This window comes from Betta splendens, chromosome 7 (genome assembly GCF_900634795.4).
Source record: "Betta splendens chromosome 7, fBetSpl5.4, whole genome shotgun sequence".
Classification (NCBI taxonomy): Eukaryota; Metazoa; Chordata; class Actinopteri; order Anabantiformes; family Osphronemidae; genus Betta; species Betta splendens.
This window is the reverse complement of record NC_040887.2, coordinates 12,899,632-12,920,673: the sequence shown is the minus strand read 5'-3', so window position 1 is coordinate 12,920,673 and position 21,042 is coordinate 12,899,632. Positions and strand designations below refer to the sequence as shown.

Below are 21,042 nucleotides of genomic sequence, written 5' to 3'. Positions count from 1 at the left end.
TTTGAAGATGCACAAGACCTTCGGTCTATACACATCAGCCTTCATGCTTTCCCCTCATAGACTGAACCTTATCCAGTGGAACCTATAGGTTCTGTTTGCAGCTAGCCCACAGGCCCACTACCAAACAGCATCATAGTATCTATACTGTGTACTGTACAGTATATAGTGGAGTATAACTACACACAGGAGCGTACCAATTTCTGTACGTTTCAGAACCTGTGATGTGACTTTCACGCTGACTTTGTGCCGTGACAGAGCAGAGGAGCCAAGACTCACTCTCCTCTTTTTGCATTGGTAACACAGCAGCTGTTTCAATTATGAGCATCCAACTAAAGCCCTTACAGAACTACGAACCTTAAAATGAAAGACCAAAAGAAAAAGAGAAAAATTTCCAAGAGGCCACGGAGAACAAAAACAGGGGGAAAATGAAGGAAGGATTTCTGATTCCAGCGATTGGTGGCTATAAAAAGTTAGGATTAATAAGATTTATTCTTAATCAGAACCTGGGGACTTTGTTTATACATAGGTTGTATAGGATTTGTTGTCTTTAAGCCACTGAGTTAAAGTTACAGTGGCTAGAATGACCTTTGAAGGAGGTAGTTTAAATTTATTTATCAGTGTCAGAAGAAAAAGACGGAAGCAGTAAAATGTGATAAAGGCAAAACAGGAACCTTTGAGCTGTTTCAATGTAACAAACAAAAAGTTAGCTGCTTGTTTTTAGAAGCAAGTGGGGTTGGAAGTGAAGTGTACAGGACGTTCTTTAGAGCTTTTTTTTTGGAAGAGCAAACCAATACAGAGGAAAGGGGATCAGCAGCTATGCAGAAAACTATTCTGTTACAGCCTTTGGCAATAAAGCGCCTGACAGGATGTACATCAATAAATAGTAAATGTGATGCAGCGGAGACATATACAGCAGCCTGCATACAGAGCACATTCATTTCCAGCTGTCTGTAACTACACAAGTCCTTTAACAACGTTAACCTGTGTGTGTGTGAGTGTGACATGTGCTGTAGCAATGTGCTACCAAAGTCAGTGAAGCTATTTTTATTCATGAGGAAGGTCGTGCGGAGGTTGACGGGTTAAACTCATATGAACATGTGTGTTCCATGGGGAAGCTTGAAGGGGCGCAGCCATACAGCGCTTCTTTATTCTGACGAGGACTTTCTAATTTGCGTGAGATTGGCCTTGATGAACGGACAACAAACAATTAGCCCAGGTTACCTGATTTGGGAGCAACTAGACGAAGGGGAAGGTGCGCTAACTGTTAAATACACTGCTAATGGGTTCAGCGGTTAATGGACAAACACGGGAGGAAAACGGATTAAACAGGTGTTTAAGGAGAAGATAAATGTGAGACGACCTTTTACTGAAGCTTCATTAGACAAACTCGTTCAGCAGCATTTATAATAGGTGTCCTTAGTGCTGACAAACAACATAGTTCAAACTTTTTTCCTTTGACTTTCTCCTCTTTCGATGTTCGGCCGCCGCGCAAGCGTCAGAATTTCATTTCTGCGCCGCGGCTCCCTCATGGCCGGGCACTAATGTGGATTTCAGAGCAATATGTCAGATTTATGGGCCCTTTCACCCCCTCCCCTCCTCTAAGCACGAGAAGCCGCTCTTCTTTAGCAGCCGGGGTATAATCACCCAGCCTGACCGACTGAGTCTGGCCAGCAGTGTGCGCTGATTGATCGGGCAGGGACACTGGTGAGACAGCTACAGTAATGTACACAGCAGCCTGCGCCTTTCGCCACTATATTATATGTTAATGTATGAGTATTTCTTCGTGGGTGAAAGTCCAAGTGGTTGTACTATTAACAGGTTATTTAATACAAGTGGCAATAATAGTAGCTGTTGAGTTTGTAATAGAGGAGATGTCAATATTTGGAGCTTTTGATGTACAAGTGCCAACAGTGCACAAAAGACACTACAAACAATAAATATAAACTTCAAATTATCTCTGACACAATGACCTATGACCACATTAGCCCCCCCCCCCCCCCCCCCCCCCCCCCCCCCCCCTCCCCCAACCGATTAAGACAACCCAATGTAATATTCATCTGATTAATTACAGTAATGGCCTGAGAATATACAGGATCATTGATTTACTGGCTCCATTTGTGTGTTGCTGATGGAGGAGGGCTTCTGCAGGATTCGACAAAGCACAGGCCGCATTAACGCGCAATGAGTTGTGGTTTTACCTTTCCAGCGTTGCAGAAAGGTCAGGACACCGGTGCACAGCAGGCAGCATGACGGGCAGCCGTGCCCTCCAGGTTAACCCGTGATCCGTCAGTAGCTGTGCTCCATTTAATTTCGGCGAATGAACGACTCCGAGCTGCCTCGCATCGCATAGACCTCGTGTGTGAGACTAATGCAAAGCAGTGCACGTGCTGTAAAGCGGACTTTGTTGCGTTGCCATCCGATTCGGTTCCAGCTCACTGCTGTATAAACCAAAACACCGGCATCACGAGAACAGTCTCTAACAAGTCTCCGCGGCCTCAAACGCATCTCGATGAGCAGCAGCGCAGCTTAATGACTCCAATGTGCAGCGAAGGGACGGCGCGTCGTCACGCCGCAATCAGCGAGCGGACTCGGACACGCACTCCAGAGGCCGGGAGCTGGCGGGCGCACAGTCGGACGCGCTGCAGATAAATTCATAAATAATTCTCTAACTGCTGCCCGTTACAGCTGGCAGGCAGCACCAGCCGGAGAATCCGTGGACTTTAAAGGAGCGTCATGGAAGGCTGTGGATTTATCAGACGGGCAGAGAGTAGCTAACACAGGCCCTCGGTGGGTTTTCACTTTATTTCCATCAGGCTCTCATTCCTCTTTCGTCTCTCGCTACTTGAATCATTTTTCACGACGCGGTGCCTTTGTTTTGCCTTTTTTTTTCTGCTGCTGTCACTTGTTTGGCTCCGTCTTCTCCAGTATTAAAGCGAAATAAGTCTGTGTCACTGGTGATGGGGTTGTTGGTTTTTTTTTTTATATTTAGGGTCGGTGGACAGCAGCTCTGCCCTCTCGCTTTGCCTCAGGCCCCTTGTTTCCAAAATGTTGTATTTGGGCTGAACTGCAGCACAAAGTGTCTGGTGGAAGCGTTACAAAATCTCTCCCAAAAATGTAAAAGAGAATAATTATATCTAATAAATGCCCCATATAGAGACTCATTCTGCTGGAATTATTCAAATCAAGCTGACCTGAATAAAAAAATACAGATTTGATTATGCTGCCGGAATAAACTCAGGAAATATTTATTTGCCACGGACACTTTTATATTTGCTTTATTAGCTGTGTGTTTACAGAGGAGTTTGAAGCGTTGATATCAAGGTCCAAGCACATTGTTACTCTGCCACACAGTTTGACAGAACTGTCACAGGAGCGGTGGATGATGAATGTCCCTGTATATATTAGTCAAGAAGTAAATAGTTTTTAAGTTAGGTTTTAACCACTTAGATGCCAAAAAAGGGCCTTCTCGAAATTCTCTATCCTCTGTCCTTCACTTTAGTGATTGATAAGAAATCTAATCTGTTTGCTGCTTTGATGACTCTCTCTGCTCCACTGGTGTTGTAATGATCCATCTGACATGTCATCTTTAATTAAAATGCGAGTTGACAAGCTGACGTTTCTCATGCATCAGGCCGACTCTCCCCCTTTCTCCCTTGTCTCATCTTTCTTTCAACCTGATTCCTTTTTTCAATGTGGCGTGTCATTTTGTCTTCTTCACTTTCACCCCATTTCTCCTCCTCCTCCTCCTTCATCTTTTTAAAGCACATCTTGTGATTCAGGGAGGTATAATGACACAGCAGTCAGGCTTGGTCTTTTTGTGCCTTTCCTATCATAAAGTTATCGCCTATTTCTCTTTTCTTACTCCAAATCTCTGAAAGTGTCCTCTACGGACATTTTCTTTTTTGTGTTCAATTTGTCTCCTTTTTGTCATAGTTCTTCTTCGCTGGAGTCAGTTCAGTCTCAACATTCCAGCTTTAAATGAGAGAAAAAGAAAAGCAATTCACTCCTACAAGCTCTGACCTTGAGTAATTGACTGGACTGGAGGTGCAAAACGCACACAGATATGAACCTAGCATGTATCTAAAGTATATAAAATATTATTATTACAGTAGCAGTTATTTCCCAACTCAGCTCAGAGTTAATAATGTGTGCTCGTGGTTTTGTCTGCTATATACTGTATGTTTTCCTTTCACTCAGTTATCTGTTCCTACATAAATACTTTAGGTTGATGTTTCTTGTAAAGGACCCTAGAATCTTGTTAACAAGATTTACATTCAAGCTCAGATTCATGAATACATTCATGCAGCAGATGAACAAATGAAACAGAACATACACTATAGATAAGTGGACTATAAATCTATCTATAACTATCAGTTTATTCAACTGAATATATAATTTTGGGAATATTTGTCTGTTTGTCAGTGTTTTTATTAGAAAACAATTGTATTGGATTAACGTATTAATAACAACATACTGTAGCATCCACCATAACTACTCACAGGACAGACAAAAATGTACAGCACAGCACATGATAAGCACAGCACAGGTGTGATTTTGCTCCTTCCAATCGCAATGTAAAATAAAAACCCATGTTTAATATCACACCACATTGTTCCAAATGAACCTATTTTTAGAAATGAGCTGCACTTTAGAGTATCGGTCCGGGGCTGAGGTATTTTCCCCTCAGGGCTGTTTCCTGCTATATTAGTGTGACAGCTCACAGCCACGTATGACATCTGCTTGGCAACTGTGTTAATTATGATCATGCTACACTTACTGTCTCTCTCCCCCCGCCCTCATCCATTCAATCTCAGTGGGATCCCAGGGAAGAAGTGTGGCGTCATCATCCTGACGGGAGAGGAGCTCAGCAACTGCAGGGTCAGTGCGCACACATGCATGCACCTGAAGATGTGAATATCCTGTCATATCGACTGCATTTTCATTTTTATTGACATTGTTGATGGTGCAATCTCCCATAGACTGACCGTGACATGCAACAAATGAGTTAAACCTGCAGATCACTTCATCACGATAAACACTGTGTTTCCCAGAAATTAACTGTCAGGTGGAAGGAAAGTGATGTTTCTGCTGCAATTTTGCGTTTTCCCCTTGACACTGTAATATATTTATATCAAGTAGGATGTCACATACTAAATTTCCTGTGTGTGTGTGTGTGTGGGGTGTGTGTGTGTGTGTGTGTGTGTGTGGGTGTGTGTTTGTGAGAGAGAGAGCGAGCGAGAGAGGGCTTATCTTTACTATGTTTACCATCATTACTCTGGGAGGTTTTGCTCCTGACACGATTCAAATGCTCCTCAGAAATTTAGATTTTGATAACTTTGTGTGCATGCTCGTGTGTGTGTATGCGTGTGTGTGTGCACGTGAGTTTGTCGAGCTTTTCCACTGTTTCCCATGAGGCTCTCTGCAGGCAAAAGGCCTCATTATCTGTGTACAGTATCAGTCTATGTCTACAGATTTCGGCGCCTCCAGCTCGTCTATCCGTCCGTCCTTCTGTCTGTCTCGTCCCATTCATTTCAGTACCTAAAGGAATTACACAGCTCCTCATTACCTGTTGTAACCACCCATACATATGAATGAAGCCATTCCCTCAGCCACTCTGACTATATTACAGACATCCCATAATAAAATCAGTTTCTCCCACTAATAAAGTGTGTAATTTAAATGACAGTGAATTGCAGTGTACGCTGCAGATGACTTCGCATCCATAGAGGCAGCATGACATCTTTCTATGAAATTATTATCTAAATGAAAACAAAATATTTTCATTGACCTGAAACAAAAACCCTGGTTTTCTTTCTCAGGACATTGCCACCATGCAGCTTTGTGCCAACAAGCTGGATAAGAAGGACTTTTTTGGCAAGTCCGACCCCTTCCTGGTTTTCTACCGGAGCAACGAGGACGGAACGTGAGCACCCAAATGTTCATCTGTGTCTTTAGCAGTGATCATTATGTTAATATATTGTTTGACGTGATGTAAAGTGAGGTAGTGTCTGAATACGGGCCAAACTATGTGCACCGAATATGAACAGGTGTCATTTTTTCACTTTATCTCATCTTCACACCTGAAGATGAGAACACGCTGCCAAGTGCTCACTTCGAAATGGACAGAAACGATTCCTCTCATTTTTCTACATATTTTTTACAAAGCTACATTTGAGACCTTCGACACCAAAGAAAGAAAAATGACTTTGATATTTCAGAAAGAAAATTAGAGACCAGCAGAAACTGTGCATATGACTGTTTCAAAAGACATTCTGTCTGTTTAATCGGGCGGATTAACGTATTAATTTACACACGCTGGCTGTAAACTGCAGTAGAAAACAAGCCTTGCAAACTTGACGCTGATTTACATGCAGAGATCAGCACATTATCACGAGAACAGGTATTAACACGAGACCCTCTAAATGCATAGATTACACTCCTGACTTTAAGGTCACTGGGGTCATTTTCATAAAGGGAAGCTCTAGTGGAGGACTGTGCATATGTTTATAAAGTTTCCTTGCTAAGACTCATCCTCAAAAAGTTGAAGCCCATTATTATACACATGTTTTTTCTCCATGCAAAATATTCAAATGAACGGATAAACGTTGACATCCCTCAATGAATTAACTTTATGTCAGTAAATCAAGCTACGCCTCCACCAGCTGTGAGTCAAATCTTTGTCTGTTAAACAAATCTGCTCTAGACTGGAGCTGCATTAAAGCGGTAGAATATCAAGTACTGTACTTTTACTTGGTCTTCTATCGTCTAATGACGTGCACACGTGGACTCCACTCAGGTTTTAGGCAGATAAAGCAAAGCTGATGCATGTGATTTGCACATTAAAGGGTTTATTTCGTCCCCTTACTTCCTTTCCCGCATCTTGTCTTATTTTCTTCGAGTCAAACAAATTAAAGCTTATCTCAGTCTTTACAATGTTTACTTCCCTCCGCTTCTTTGCCCCGGAGACATGTTCATAGCAATAAAATCCTATCTGCAGCTCTGTTATTTCCCGCAGATATATTTAAGCAGACATAAAAAGACGCGACAACCTGCAAAGCGGTTTGTTGCAACACAGAGATGGAGCTGCAGAGAATCCCATTGAATATGTTAAATTAACATCCCAGGTACAATGGAAGCAGGATTAACATGTTTTCCCCTTCAGTGGCCTTATGTCTGTTGCTTCGCTGGCAGGTTCACCATCTGCCACAAGACAGAGGTGATTAAGAACACCCTGAACCCGGTGTGGCAGCCCTTCACCATCCCCGTTAGGGCTCTCTGCAACGGCGACTATGACAGGTGAGGAAACGTCGAGCACAGCCTGTAACGGACTCCAATGGAGGAGGGATGAAATGCCATCCCGAGCATCACAAGCACCCTTTAATTTTAGGCTTGTGATGTCACCTGTCGCTGGGGCAGTCAGAATAATGCCAGCAGTCGGTCTTGATTTCCCATCGACCAGCGCTGGTGTTATTGAGACTGAATCAGTTTTCACACAGCCTCGCACCACGCCGTTGAAGTGTCTGGATGTTACGCCTTGCTGTATTAGCGTAAAGGACATTCCACAACATTTGTTCTTGCTTTCATATATTGTGGTTATTGTTATTTTTATGTAATGTTTACAAGTTGTTGGCAACTTCGCTAATGGTGCTAAGTAGATGGAAATGAGTCTAGACATAGAGAGGCCTTGTCATTCGGAGTTTAGATTGTGTCCTGTCTTATATCCTGCAGCTGCCTCAGCCGTCGTGCATTTCAGCATAACATTATTGAAGCAGTGAATGTGTGAGCGCTGTGCTCAGGCTGATTTAGTTTTATTAGGTAGAACATTGGGTTCTTATTTACTGTAATATGATGCAGGATCACATCTTCATGGCTGATATCGTCTTCCTGTTTCAGGACTGTAAAGGTAGACGTCTACGACTGGGATCGGGATGGAAGGTAAATTCAGCCGCGCGATAACGTCTCTCGAATGCCAAAAGTCAGTTAAAAGCTTTGTGTTCATTCGGGGGGGAGGAAAAAATTGTGGTTTGGCAAAGTGATTGTGCAGCGAGGAGAGCGGTCAAACAGATGGACCGGGAGATTGACGGGAAGAAAAATTAAGATGTGGAGAGACAATCTAAGAGAGAAAGGCATGACAATTTGGCTCAGATGATAAGAGAAACTGTGTCCGTGCTCACTTGTGCGCGTGGGCGTTGTTTGTCTGCAGCCACGACTTCATAGGCGAGTTCACCACCAGCTACCGGGAGCTTTCTCGAGGCCAGAACCAGTTCAACGTCTACGAGGTAAGACAAGACAGCGCGAGGGTGGTGCGCGGCGTTTTTATTGCTTTCTTCATTCCTCGACCTCGTAACTCCAATTTAGGGGCTGTTTGGTTTTGATATTTGAAATTCAGCTCACTGAGCATAGAACTCAGCGGCCCGTGTACAACCGCTTCTAGGCTAAAGCAGTTTGGAGGTGGAATTCTATCTTTTCACACAGAGTGTTTACAATATTTACCTGAATGGATGAAATCACAGAGAGACAGATGCATACGCATTCAGAATGGCTGTGACAACAATCATCTCTCTAGGTCTAGGACCAGGCCTGCAGGGCTCCAGAGACCGACTCCTCCAGATGCCCCCGAATGGCTGAGACCCAGGTCCAGCCATAGGTTTGCGTGGGCCGTGGGGACTTTAGCCCGAGGCTTATATATTTTTAGGGAATAGACTTTGGCTCTGGACAATGTACTGAGGGGGTATCAATGCCAGGAGCTTTGGAAATCCTCAGGCCACATCTGGTGGCCCCTGGCAGCTGATGGCTATGGCCTTGGTTAGTTAACATGTGCTGTAGGGACCCGCTTTTGTTGCTGTTCACCTCTGACCTGCTTGTTTGAGTTCTCTCCCACCTGATGGATGGATGGATGGATGGATGGATGGATGGATGGATGGATGGATGGATGGATGGATGGATGGATGGATGGATGGATGGATGGATGGATGGATGGATGGATGGATGGATGGATGGATGGATGGATGGTTTAATCTCTTCACCTCTCCCAGTTCATTTTCCTGTTCTCTACACTTGACACACACACGGCTGAATGCAATATTGGTTTCAATTCAGTGCTGCCGGGATTAACATGTGATGAATTATTCATGTTCATTATTAAACATCATTCCAGCGTATGAAGTGGTTCTGCAAGTACCATCTAGATCGCTAACTCGCTTTCCCCATCACTGGCAGGTTTTAAATCCTAAGAAGAAAGGCAAGAAGAAAAAATATATCAACTCAGGAACGGTGAGTCCGCCCACATTCCCAGTATGTGCTTGTTATTTCATATGTAGGTATTTTATGCTTTATTAAAATATATACAGATATAGATATTTACATAGGCATCACCTCTTACATCTGCTTCCATCTGGCCACCTGTTTGTCATTTTGCCTTCGTGTCTACTGTACCTGGCCTTGGTCCACCTCCCTCCTCTGTTTATCATCCGGTGTGTGTGTGTGTGTGTGTGTGTGTGTGTGTGTGTGTGTGTGTGTGTGTGTGTGTGTGTGTGTGTTCACCAGGTAACTCTGCTGTCCTTCAAAGTGGAGTCCGAGCACACCTTTGTGGATTTCATTCGAGGAGGGTGAGTGGAATAATAATTAGCCTCCTCTCAAAGTGACTGTCAATAGCCACCGTTTGGGTCGTGTGTGTGTGTGTGTGTGTGTGTGTGTGTGTGTGTGTGTGTGTGTGTGTAGTCATCATGAAGGTACCAGATTAGATTTCCCAAAAGCTCTTTTGCGAGTGTCATACAGAATTCATCTGCCTCTGAAGTGGCAGCGATTTGGGGAAGTTTAGACCAGTAGAGCCCATTTGTAAATATTTAATATATTTAGTTAGGTAATTAATGATTTCACATGTTTTACATAATTAGAACTTCAAGATGGCAGAGGGACTGTTCAGCCACCATACCAATTAGCCAGTGAACCAGTAAGCTGGTTGCATTGCAGTTCATTCAGTCCGTGTGTATACTGTAGGTTGGATAAGCTGCTGCAGAAGGTACAGTATGATGCTCTTTATTTATTTATTTTAACAGAACCCAGCTGAACTTCACCGTGGCTATAGATTTCACAGCATCCAATGGTGAGTCTGATGCTAAGGTTTAGACTTCTTTTCTCTTCTCATATATTGTCTTGCCTTTCAGTGACCTCCTCATGAACTTCCCGCAGACCAGACATGATATCATAGCACGAACCGTGATACAAAGCTCTGACAGGCTGCACCCATAAGAGCTGCCAGCGATGCATCAGTTGATAAAGCAATAGTTTGACATTTTGTAAAATATGCAAAATGTCGGTGGGTGTGTCTGACGAGTAACAGCATGTTGTGATGTTTAGCGGTTCTGGTGATGACAGTGCTGAAGCATAACATTGATTAATGGATGGATGCACTTTCTGACCCATTGTCCTTCTGAACAGAATTCCTTACAATAATAATAAAACCCTGCGAATCACAGCATCTGTAGGTTGGGCTGAACAAGCGGGGCTCTGTTTTTATAATGGCGAGAAAAGAAAATTCAGGCCGTCTCGTCTCAGAGGGAGAACACAGGCTTCCCTTGGTGATATCACACTGTGTGTACGACATTAAGATGAATAAATCAACCGATAACTCTTAATAATCCTGGTTCACATTCTCTAAAAGCTAAATCAAAAATGCAAATGCTCCACTCATAGTAGGAAGCCTGTTTGAAAGATGGAGCAGATGTTGTTTTCCCTGGCATCAATCACCCCCCGTTTTCCACTGGTGATTTATTGTTTCTATTATTTCACAGGTGAAAATCGACAAGATAGAGGATGACATACATTCCGTCGCTCACTTTAATTTCTCGTGTCACCTCTTAAGGAAACCCGTCCCAGCCCACCTCCCTCCACTATATGAGCCCCTACCAGATGAATGCATATGCCATGGCCCTGAAGGCGGTGGGGGAGATAATCCAGGACTACGACAGCGACAAGCTTTTTCCTGCCTATGGCTTTGGAGCTAAACTGCCCCCCGATGGCAAAATCTCCCATGCCTTCCCCCTGGTGAGACACACACACACACACACACACACACACACACACACACACACACACACACACACACACACACACACACACACACACACACACACACACACCAGTCTGAGGCCTCCACGTGCACACAGGAGCTGTGGTTTGTTGCTGTGCCAACAACTGGTCGCACGGCTTGAGGAGCTGGCTCATCTGCCTGCCAGCAGGAGGCTCCCAGCGTGCCCTTCGCTTGTCCTTGCAGCCTCGCGAGGCCCGAGAGCAGTCGGCCAGAAACAAGCTGGAGCTGAACTTATACAATTAGCGGCATAATGAATGGACTGGTTAAAGGTGCCGTGTGGAGATTTCAGGTCCTACTGGGACGTTTTAGTTCTGGTTTTTTAAAACGTGGGCTGTACGAATACTCGATCTCATGAATTAATGAGTCTTGGACTCAGGGAGCTCCAGTGTTTAGGAGCCATCTGTAGAAACTGAAGGCATGCAGGCGTGTTTTCAGCCAGGTATCTGTTACCGTATGTCATGACTCTGTCAGGCTGTAGCTTCTCCAGTAATAGAGATAAATCAATGCATCTCAGCCTGTGCTGCTTCCATTTTTTTTCAAATCTTCAAGGGATCTCTACTCGATGGAAGCTCAGTGTTTAAATCTGATCTACTGCTGCTTTTTATTCCCAATCCATCCAACACTTTCTTACTTACTTCCCTGAACTGGTGGGATGTAAGAAAGCTGCTGATGTTGACTAACAAAGGACCCTGTGCTTCTCGAGTTAAAAATCGGCCAAGTGGTTTATAGGAATCTATATTTCTAAATAAGATCTAAGCTAATTTGAGCTCTGTATAACTTTTATATTGTGTTGTATTTCTTAAGTTACATATGCCTTCTTCATTTCATGATCTTAGATTAAAAGATTAGATTACATTAGATTAAAAAGTGTTATATTCCCACGTAGAGAAACTCTTACTGTTTGTTGCAGAACGGGGACGGTGATAATTCCAACTGTGTAGGAATCGAGGGGGTTCTGGAGGCGTATTTTCAGAGCCTGAGGACAGTGCAGCTCTACGGACCCACCAACTTTGCACCTGTTATCAACAAAGTAGCAAAGTAAGTAGTGCTTCATGCAATTAAAGGTCCAACTTAGTCTTTTCTAAGTTGTTTTGGATTTCAACTTGTTTCTTGTCTGTCCCACGTGTAGCTGCGCCCACTGAGGCCTCATCATGAATCCGATAACACTTGAAGGGCTGATGACATTCAAACAGTCTAGCAGGTTCTTTTAAGTTGAAAAGCAACCAAAAGAGTCGCAAACACCTTTCTTCGAACACAGCATCACAATCACATGACATTTTAAAGTCATAGACGAAGGAGCTTCCGGATTTTCATCAAATGTGTTTTGAATGTGACCTTTTATTGATGATATGAAGGTGGTGTTTCTAAATCAGGACACGTAAGATTATTCGCATCAAGCAGATACTGAGAAAAAACTACTGTAAGATCTATCTCACCTAGAAACCACTATTTGCAGCACTTCATCAGGAAGCGGCATCTTTTCAAGGTCCTTACCGTCTGAAAGGTCAATTTGGCCTCAGAAATGACTCAGTCAATAGATTTTACTTGTTCATTTCCATCTTTTGTTTAATCATGAGTTTTATCTGTACCTGCTGTACATTCAAAGTAGATTTTAATTAAGAGGAGCAAAAGTCGGATCTATATTGATTACTGTATGAATCTGGCTGAATGTTGCTTCAGATGGAACAGTGTTGATACAGAATCTTCTCCTTTGGCTGCTTTTCAGGAGCATGGCTCTCAACATAAACAACAACCAAACAAAAAACAGAGAGACAGAGAATATTATTTTCTCTCAAACAAATTCTTAATTGAATTCCAGAGCCCCGAGGGGGTTTTACCACTCCCCGAAGCAGAAAAAACAGCTCTAGCTCCACCTTTGCACCAGTAAGAAGTGAGGAGGAAGTGCGTGTGTCGTGATAGGAAGGAGGAGAACGAAGTGAAGGCTTAAACTTTTGCTGCCTCCGGTACATGCCGCGCTTTCTGTTGTGTGCCGTTTGTTTGTTCGGCATCAATATGTAAAGCAGCGAGAGGCGTTCAGGTGGCACATAAATCACCCGCTGCATAATAATACACAGAAAGGCGATAACACGCACGCTACTCACACAGAAGGGAGCGTCACAGATCAATGGCGTGTTCGGTCACGTAGAGCAGCTCGGATTAAATCCCGCTACTACGCAAACCGTAGGTGAAGGACACACAAAGGGACAAACAAACACCCACATGTTCAAACAATCCTCCGAACTCATCTGGCACCGCGTCAAGCCGGGGCCCGTGTTGTTCGCTCGTCCCTCGCAGCCAAGCCAGTGTTGAGCGGCGAGAACGCGGGGTCGCGTTTTGTTTTCCTCCTGCTGCGTTTCTGCCGCTTGTTCAAGGCTGCGCAATGGTTTTTAGGTTGCGAATGATGCTCGCGCGCGCCAGAGCAAATGCGTCGCACTTGCTTTGGCACAATTACATACAAAACCCAGAAATACTGGAGCTGAAAAAAATATGAAAATGAATATAACACATCTGATCCAGGTAATAGGCAGAAATTGGTATTACTCCATTCATTTCATTCCATTCATACTAATTCATAATTAGTCAATACTAATAAATACGTGTCTGTACTTACTGTACAGGAATATGAGTGTTACATTATTTATATGGGAGAGTTAGATTCTAGACGTCTGTTTTTATAGTGGAGGCACTGAGAATATTTCTCGAAAATGTATCTGTGAATAATGCAGTGGTGGTTTTGTGAAGCATAGAATAAGAGCTACACTGTCGGGAAATTAAAATGTGAGTACGATAATGAAATATATTTGAGACTTGTTTATATTTCAGCATCTATACAAAAGGAAAGATGCCATAAACTGACTTGAGTACAGTACTTACTTTGCATGTTGTGTATTTGTGTGCGTTCCCCAGCTGTGCAGCTGAGATTACAGACGGCTCCCAGTACTTTGTCCTGCTGATGATCACGGATGGAGTGATATCTGACATGGTCCAGACCAAAGAGGCTGTGGTCAACGTGAGTAAACACACACACACGCATGCACAGCAGCGGCTGTCGCACTTCTGTGTGTCACGTCCTGCAATCAGTCCTTTCTTGTCTCCTGTGCAGGCAGCGTCCCTCCCCCTGTCCATCATCATCGTAGGTGTTGGACCTGCTGAGTTCGATGGTGAGTGCAGCACTGTGGCAACACATCCCCATCTAATAACATTAGTAAACCTGACTAATGATCAATGACGAGAAAACACTCCACTCGGTACGTTTGTTGGGTCATCCTGGCTTTGTCAGCATCACCATGACGAGCTGTGGATGCTGTGCTTCATGGTAAGAGGAAACAACAAAGCGCGCCGCGTCAGAACAAGGTGTGAATTGTTAAGATGCATTTTAATCACAACAGATCACACATCAGTTTATCACCCTGCCGTGTGTGGCAGGATGGGAGTCAGCGTGCAAAAAATGTGATGCTGGCTTTGATTGACAGGTGTCAGGACACATGGCACATTGCAGTTGGCTGTGGATGGGTCTGCGCAGACAGGGCAGAGAGCCCGTGCAGACGTTGATCCATGTCACCAGCTGAGTCGAACTCCCATCAACCCAGTCCATCTCTCTGCTCTGCTGGTCCATCCACTTTCAAACTAATATTTCTTGCGTACACGTGTCAAAACAAATGATATTTTTAAACAATATTATATATTTTTTTTATTATAGGCCAAAAACCCGAATTCAAACACAGGGTCCGGGGTCCTTCCGTGTTCTGGTGCCGGGTGCTCACTTGTTGTTATGCAGTTTGCTGCCTCACCAGGTCGAACGCCGGTTACCATCAAGTGGATGTTATTATTTAAGAGCATCTCTGAAATACTAAGCAGAATTTGATAAGCTGTTAAGCAGCGGGCGCAGACTACATCTGAAATCTAATCCATTTTAATTGGATTCCACAACCTTGGAACAGCAAAGGCACAAATGTTTGGTCAAAGGCAGCGCTTGACTTTGACTTTGACCCGATTTGAGGGAAGTTACAAGCCACTATAGCAGCTGTATTGTAATTGCTTCTTCATACACAGCAGTAGCCGGTTCCCTTCCTGGGAGAACAGCTACAGAAAGTCAATAGAGCCGAGTGTGGAGCCGTCCCACAGCTCACAGATCAATGGATTGCTTTTCAGTGGGAACCTCTTGTGTGTGAGCACAGGCTGTTACTGCTCAGCAGCGTGTGACGACTTAACACCTCATGATTGTGTTTGATGGATCTCATCGTTTTCCACTCATTTAAGCGATGGAATGATTGGAATAGGTAGTGAAAACACTCAGGTCGCTTCAGAGGTCCTCACATCAGATTGCCTTTAATGGCACCTCCAGGTGTGTGCGCCTTTCTGCTGTTGAGCCATTCTGATGAACACGTCTTGGTTTTGGTTTGGTCATTGTGTTCCAGTAATAAACCCGCTTTCTGGCTGCTCGTTTTTTCGACGTGACTCCAATGTTTGCTTGTGTGACCGCGCTTTGTACACGGCCGCCTTCCATCCTACAGATACTGAATATTCAGTGTGTTCTGGGGCTTCTCTTAGACTTCAGACAATGACATCTCCATTGGAGCGGGACGGGCTGTGTGCTCCCGTAGCTAAACTCTTCAGCTGCGAGAAGTCAGAATAATTTCATTGTTCGTCCCTGTAGCGTGATTGTGCCGAATGTTTGCTCGATATGACATAGTTAGTGCTATCACATCGTGAAAATATGCGCGAGCATCCTCAGTGCGTCCGAGTTCTCAGAGTTGCTTTGGCTTTTTCCTTTTAGCCATGGAAGAGCTGGACGGTGACGAGGTGAGGGTTTCCTCCAGAGGACGTTTTGCCGAGAGAGACATTGTACAGGTAACGATGCAGTCATGACAAAGATAAACAGCTCCAGTGTTCCCATGTGTAGGAAAAACCTGACATAATAGAGATAGGGACAAAAAGAAATGTATATATGCACACGCACACACACAGATATGTACAGTATGTATTATAGGTTAATCAGAAATAAAGGTTGGGCTGTTATGGTATCATAGGATATATTTACCTGGACTCTCTTGCACTAAATGCATTTTAGTATTTTATTTAGATTTTCCAAAGAACTGTGTATTTTCTGTCAACACTTAAACAACTGTAGTCCTGTGGGTATTTACCCCAAATCAAACACATATTGAGGACGTGCTATACACAAAAAATGGGCTCTTAAATTCTGACAGAATAAAATGTATTGGAAAAGTCAGTGAAACAACAGCTTGACTCTCCACAGGACTTTCTCCCTTCATCATCTTTGCGTTTGACAGTAGCAAGCTGCTCCTCCTTTAAATTACTGTTGTGTCATGCCAGCGGTGGCTCCATCAGGCTCTGATAAACCCAGAGCAAACATCCATTTTAGAACCATTTAGAGACACGAGAACACAAACAAGAAGCCGCCACAATGGGCTCCGATAACAATGCGCTATTGAACGTTTGTAGCGTCGCATGAGAGGCCGGTCCGTCAGCAGACGCGGCGTGTGATGATAAACGAGCGCACGCGGCGATGAATGTGTAGTGACTGGACGCCGGGACGCGGCCGGCGAACACCAACAACTGCAGCGCAGACGTGGAAACGCCACACGAAGGAGTAATTGTCTGAAAACCTTAAACCGCGTGTTCTTCATGTGGCTGTGGACAGTTACACTTAATAGCTCATTAGCATCATTTCTGTGCTCAGGCCAAATCTGTGTTAGCATTGCAGTCATGTCTTCACAGTAATCACATTTGCATTCAGACAATAATCCTTTGATTGCCTTTAACTGTATAATGATAATAATTTAATCAGCGTGTTTACGATTGGAGCAGAAAAAAACAAAGTTCAGCCACTTACAGAGTTGATATGATACAGAGCCGCCTTTACTGCCTAATAGATTAAAGTCGCTGTACAGATTACCCATAACCTCAAAGACAGCGGTAGTGGATTAAGTACAGATGCTTGTGGGTGGGGTCCAATTAAAGGCCCTCTCTCAAAAGAGACCTCAGTTTATAACTGTCTTGTAATTATCATGTTGATCTCTAAACTATGTGCAGAAAAAACAAGTCAAGAAACAGCAAAACAGGCAATGTAAATGTACTGTATGTACAGTGGTATAAATACGACTTTATAGGTATAATTAATATTTTATCCAATTATCTGGATGTCAGGGACAACAAGTCGTTTGAATATGTCAGCTTGGGGTCTCATTATCATTCCTCAGAGCTGCACACTATGATACATTCTGTGATTATCATCTCCTATTCACAAGGGAAATAAAATAAAATACAAATTACAACTTTTTTTTTTTACCGGCTTCGACAGCAAGATAAGATTCTGTGAGCGATGCGGCCACAACACGATACCTCCAGCCTTCGAAATCATGACGACCGGTACCACAATGCTAGATTACGACAGCAAACGCTCTTTTCATCTTTTCCCAGTTCGTGCCGTTCAGAGATTACATCGACAGATCTGGCAACCAGGTCCTCAGCATGGCGCGGCTGGCGAAAGACGTCCTGGCGGAGATCCCCGACCAGCTGGTGTCCTTCATGAAGAGCAGGGGCATCGAACCGCGGCCCGCCCTCTCTTCTTCGCCGATACCGGGGGTTCACCAGCACATCTGACCCCCCGCATCCATCGCCTCCGCCTCTCCACCCTGACTCACTCTCCCTCCCCCCCCCAGTGCTTATCTACACTCACCTCCTGTACAGTAATTTGTCACTTTGACGGAGCAGAAGGTTTGACCGGTAACTCGGCCTCTTCCTCTCTTATCGGCAGAGAAGCTAAACAGCGCGTCACAACGACGCAGCGGCCGATCAGCCTTGACTCACCTGCTGCTGATTCTCATCTCCTCCTACATTACTCACCCTCTTATACTGCAACACTTTACATTTACTCTGTGAAGGAAAAGGTGAGGCTGAGCCGCGATGCTTTCTCCCCTCTCTACTGAGTTTGACCGGCGTCCTTGTGCTGACAGTTCTCACATTTGGCTCAAATCCCAAAAGTGCAGCGCTCTAAAATTAATTTAAGAGAGCCGATCTCGTTTTTATCATTATATGCCAACATGTATCAGGTACTCTGTTATTTTAGGGCCACTGTCGAGTAATTTTTCACTGCAAAGACAGACATTTTTGACTGAGCTGTCATTATTATCGCTGACGTCTAGAAAGCGAAACAAAGGTGCCAAACACTAAACAGATGAATTAGAGATGAGGGAAACCCTGAGTGTTTCACATGTGGATGTGTTGGCAGGTCTCGCAGGCGCACACAAGCCCGTGCTGCCACACCCACCCTCTCTTCGCCCAGCGTGGGCTGAAGCTGGGTGCACATTTCCCCCTCCACCCCCCGCTGCTAGAGAAATGCCAGTCTCTCCAGCTGCCCTGCAGAGACGCGGAGGACGATGGGAGGGAGGAAGCGAAGGTAAAAAAAAAAAAAAAAAAAAAAAAAAAGAAGAAGAGAGACAGTGAGAACGCATGAAGGTATAAGACGGCGAGGGAGAAGTGGAAAGAAACAAATTAAGGCCAAGCGAAAAGGGGCAAAGAAACGAAAGCATCCAGAGATTAGTTTGATGCCAGAGGAAGAAGAAGGCAGGAGAAACAGATGGTGGCAGATGAGGGTTTGCGATAGCAGCACAAAGGAAAGCAGTCGGGAAAGAAATCTCAATGAAAGATTAACGCACATTCTCCAAAAAGCAATATAGCATCCTCCCCGTGCGGTGTCGGCCCTATGCATGTCCCTCACCCTCCCCTGCCATGACTTGACATTTTATTCCCATGCAGACTGTAGACGTGTGCAAAGTGGGCAAAGCCTGCAACCTAGTGTCCACCATGTGTATAGCAGGGTCTCTTTATTATGCATGACTATTGTACGTCCCTGTACTTACTCGCAGCCCAGACGCATGTCCCGCGACAGCTGACGTCTTCATAGCACTAATGTAATCTAGCATAGTACGAATTCAGGCTACGCAGAGGTCCGACCACAACGCGAAAGCGGCCCAGTGTGTTTGCGTGGTGGTTTAGAGGAGCGTTCGTCCTGTTCCGCGTGTTGTGTGACTATATATTCATTTTTATAAACTTACAATAACTAGTTCAGTGTTGGGGAAAAAAACGCGTGTCACGGTGTTCATGCTGGTGTTGCAACAGAAGAAGAGAGCTGTATCTCGAAACAATATGCATCTTTCCTTGTGTCACTGTACGTTTTCGTTCGGGGGTCGCGGCGCTAATGTGTGTGTGCATCATCTTGCAGAAATCCAGTGTTTCACGCTTTCATTATTTAAGCTTGTGAACCCCACCCCCTCCCATTGAGAGACTTGAGAGTATTTTTGATATTTTGCAACGATGTGGCCTGGTCCCAAGGTCACAGACAACAGACATTTGAGGTCAAAGACCAGAAGCGTTCTGAGGGTTCACCGGCCTGTTGGGTAGATTTTGTACGAGAACACTGTCTGTCTGTATTTAATCTCATGATTGTACGAATGCTAATATTCAGCCTATTGAATATGTGTTTACATTCATTGTACAATACATACGGCCCGAGTTTGCTTAGTTTACAGCTTCAAGCCCTGTCGCATTGGTCTCCTTACGATGAATATTGTATGTAGATGTTTTTATGAATGTCCAGATAAGAATGTACACCATTGGATTAGACGCTGTTTTAACAAATACCTTGTTGTGTTTTGACATCAGGTCCGACTGCGTTTGTGTTTACTCATGTCCCCTGAGTCTGATCCACCGCGCTACAATGTTACCAAACATAAAGCGACACAGCCTGATCATGGTAGAGTACGTTGTTTGTGATGTCACCGTATTACTGACATAATTACGCCACTTCCAGATGATCGACTGAGCGAACTGCTTTGCACTGTTTAATGCATCGCAAACCAATTCAAAGCACTCATGCATCATTCATCAAACCGCGGCTACGACGCAGATATTAATGTCAACGCAAGTGCTAAAATGTGCAGAAGTTGACACCCAGAGGTGATGGATGAAGGCTTCATTTCTAAACATTAATCCTCCACTGTTGTGGGAGGGCAGATTGACTATGGGTGATAAGACGAGCCTGGCAGCTGGCGTTGGCGTCCGTTCCAAGGCGTTGGACGGGTCTGAGGTCAGGGCGGAGGCCAGAGACCCGTGCAGTTCCTCCATTCTGCTGCAGGAGAGAGCTTTTCCCAAGTGGCTGCCACAAACTTGGAGGCACACTTCCGACCAATTTTCCAGCAGAGAATTCAGCTCGACACAGTCCAGAATTGCAGGTGAACCGGTTCCATGTTTGCGGTGGTTTAATGCACAATGGGACGCTTTATAACTTCAGCTGAAAGTTTCCTAAGAATATAAGTACTGTTAACTACTGAGTTACTGAAGGCTGTGCCTAGTGTCAGGACCATCACGGTTCTGGTGACTCCTTCTCAAAAAACTGCTTAATATTAAATCAATAATAGTAGTTTAAATTATAATAATTCTTTTTAACCTAAGTCCTTTTCTAAAGGGGCCCAAGTGACACCATCAATGTTCTTGGCAGCAAGATTTTAATATTTAAGTGTGCACAGGAAGGACACTTTAACCAACATTACAGTAGGTGCAGTTAACGTGGTACCTTTTAAAAGGCAGCTGAGATGCTGAGACAAAAAACATTCAGTAACTGTGAAGGTTCAGGATTCACTCATTCACCAATGGATAAATCCCAGTGTCCTGGTAGTTTGGAAGCACAGTTTAGCATTGGTAAATATACCAGCAGCGCCCAAAAAAGGCCTGTCTAGGATCGGAATAAAGCTGAAGACTGGACACTAGTCTCAACCAAAGAAAGTAGTTCTAAAGCTGAGGCACCTGCAAGAAGTAAGTCTGCTATTTCCTGGCATCTTTAGTGGATATAAAATAACACAGTTACAGCTCACAACACTCACGACACTGAAATAAAAAAATGTTTGATTTAAACTCTTTTCCCAGAT

At 44.2% G+C, this 21,042-nt stretch overlaps 1 protein-coding gene across 1 annotated transcript in view; it reads left to right on the top strand.

Annotated features, from left to right (window-relative positions):
* Positions 1–19,867, top strand: part of LOC114858212 (copine-9-like) — a 43,327-nt gene extending 23,460 nt beyond the window's left edge. The window contains exons 8-21 of the mRNA XM_029155135.3: positions 4,815–4,878; positions 5,820–5,923; positions 7,192–7,296; positions 7,894–7,935; positions 8,204–8,279; positions 9,220–9,273; positions 9,547–9,608; positions 10,059–10,105; positions 10,865–11,046; positions 12,003–12,130; positions 14,000–14,102; positions 14,196–14,253; positions 15,870–15,943; positions 17,537–19,867. Coding sequence (XP_029010968.1) covers positions 4,815–4,878; positions 5,820–5,923; positions 7,192–7,296; positions 7,894–7,935; positions 8,204–8,279; positions 9,220–9,273; positions 9,547–9,608; positions 10,059–10,105; positions 10,865–11,046; positions 12,003–12,130; positions 14,000–14,102; positions 14,196–14,253; positions 15,870–15,943; positions 17,537–17,719 — 1,282 coding nt within the window. The 3' untranslated portion in view covers positions 17,720–19,867. The remainder of the gene's footprint in view (positions 1–4,814; positions 4,879–5,819; positions 5,924–7,191; positions 7,297–7,893; positions 7,936–8,203; positions 8,280–9,219; positions 9,274–9,546; positions 9,609–10,058; positions 10,106–10,864; positions 11,047–12,002; positions 12,131–13,999; positions 14,103–14,195; positions 14,254–15,869; positions 15,944–17,536) is intronic.
* Positions 19,868–21,042: the final 1,175 nt, after the last annotated feature.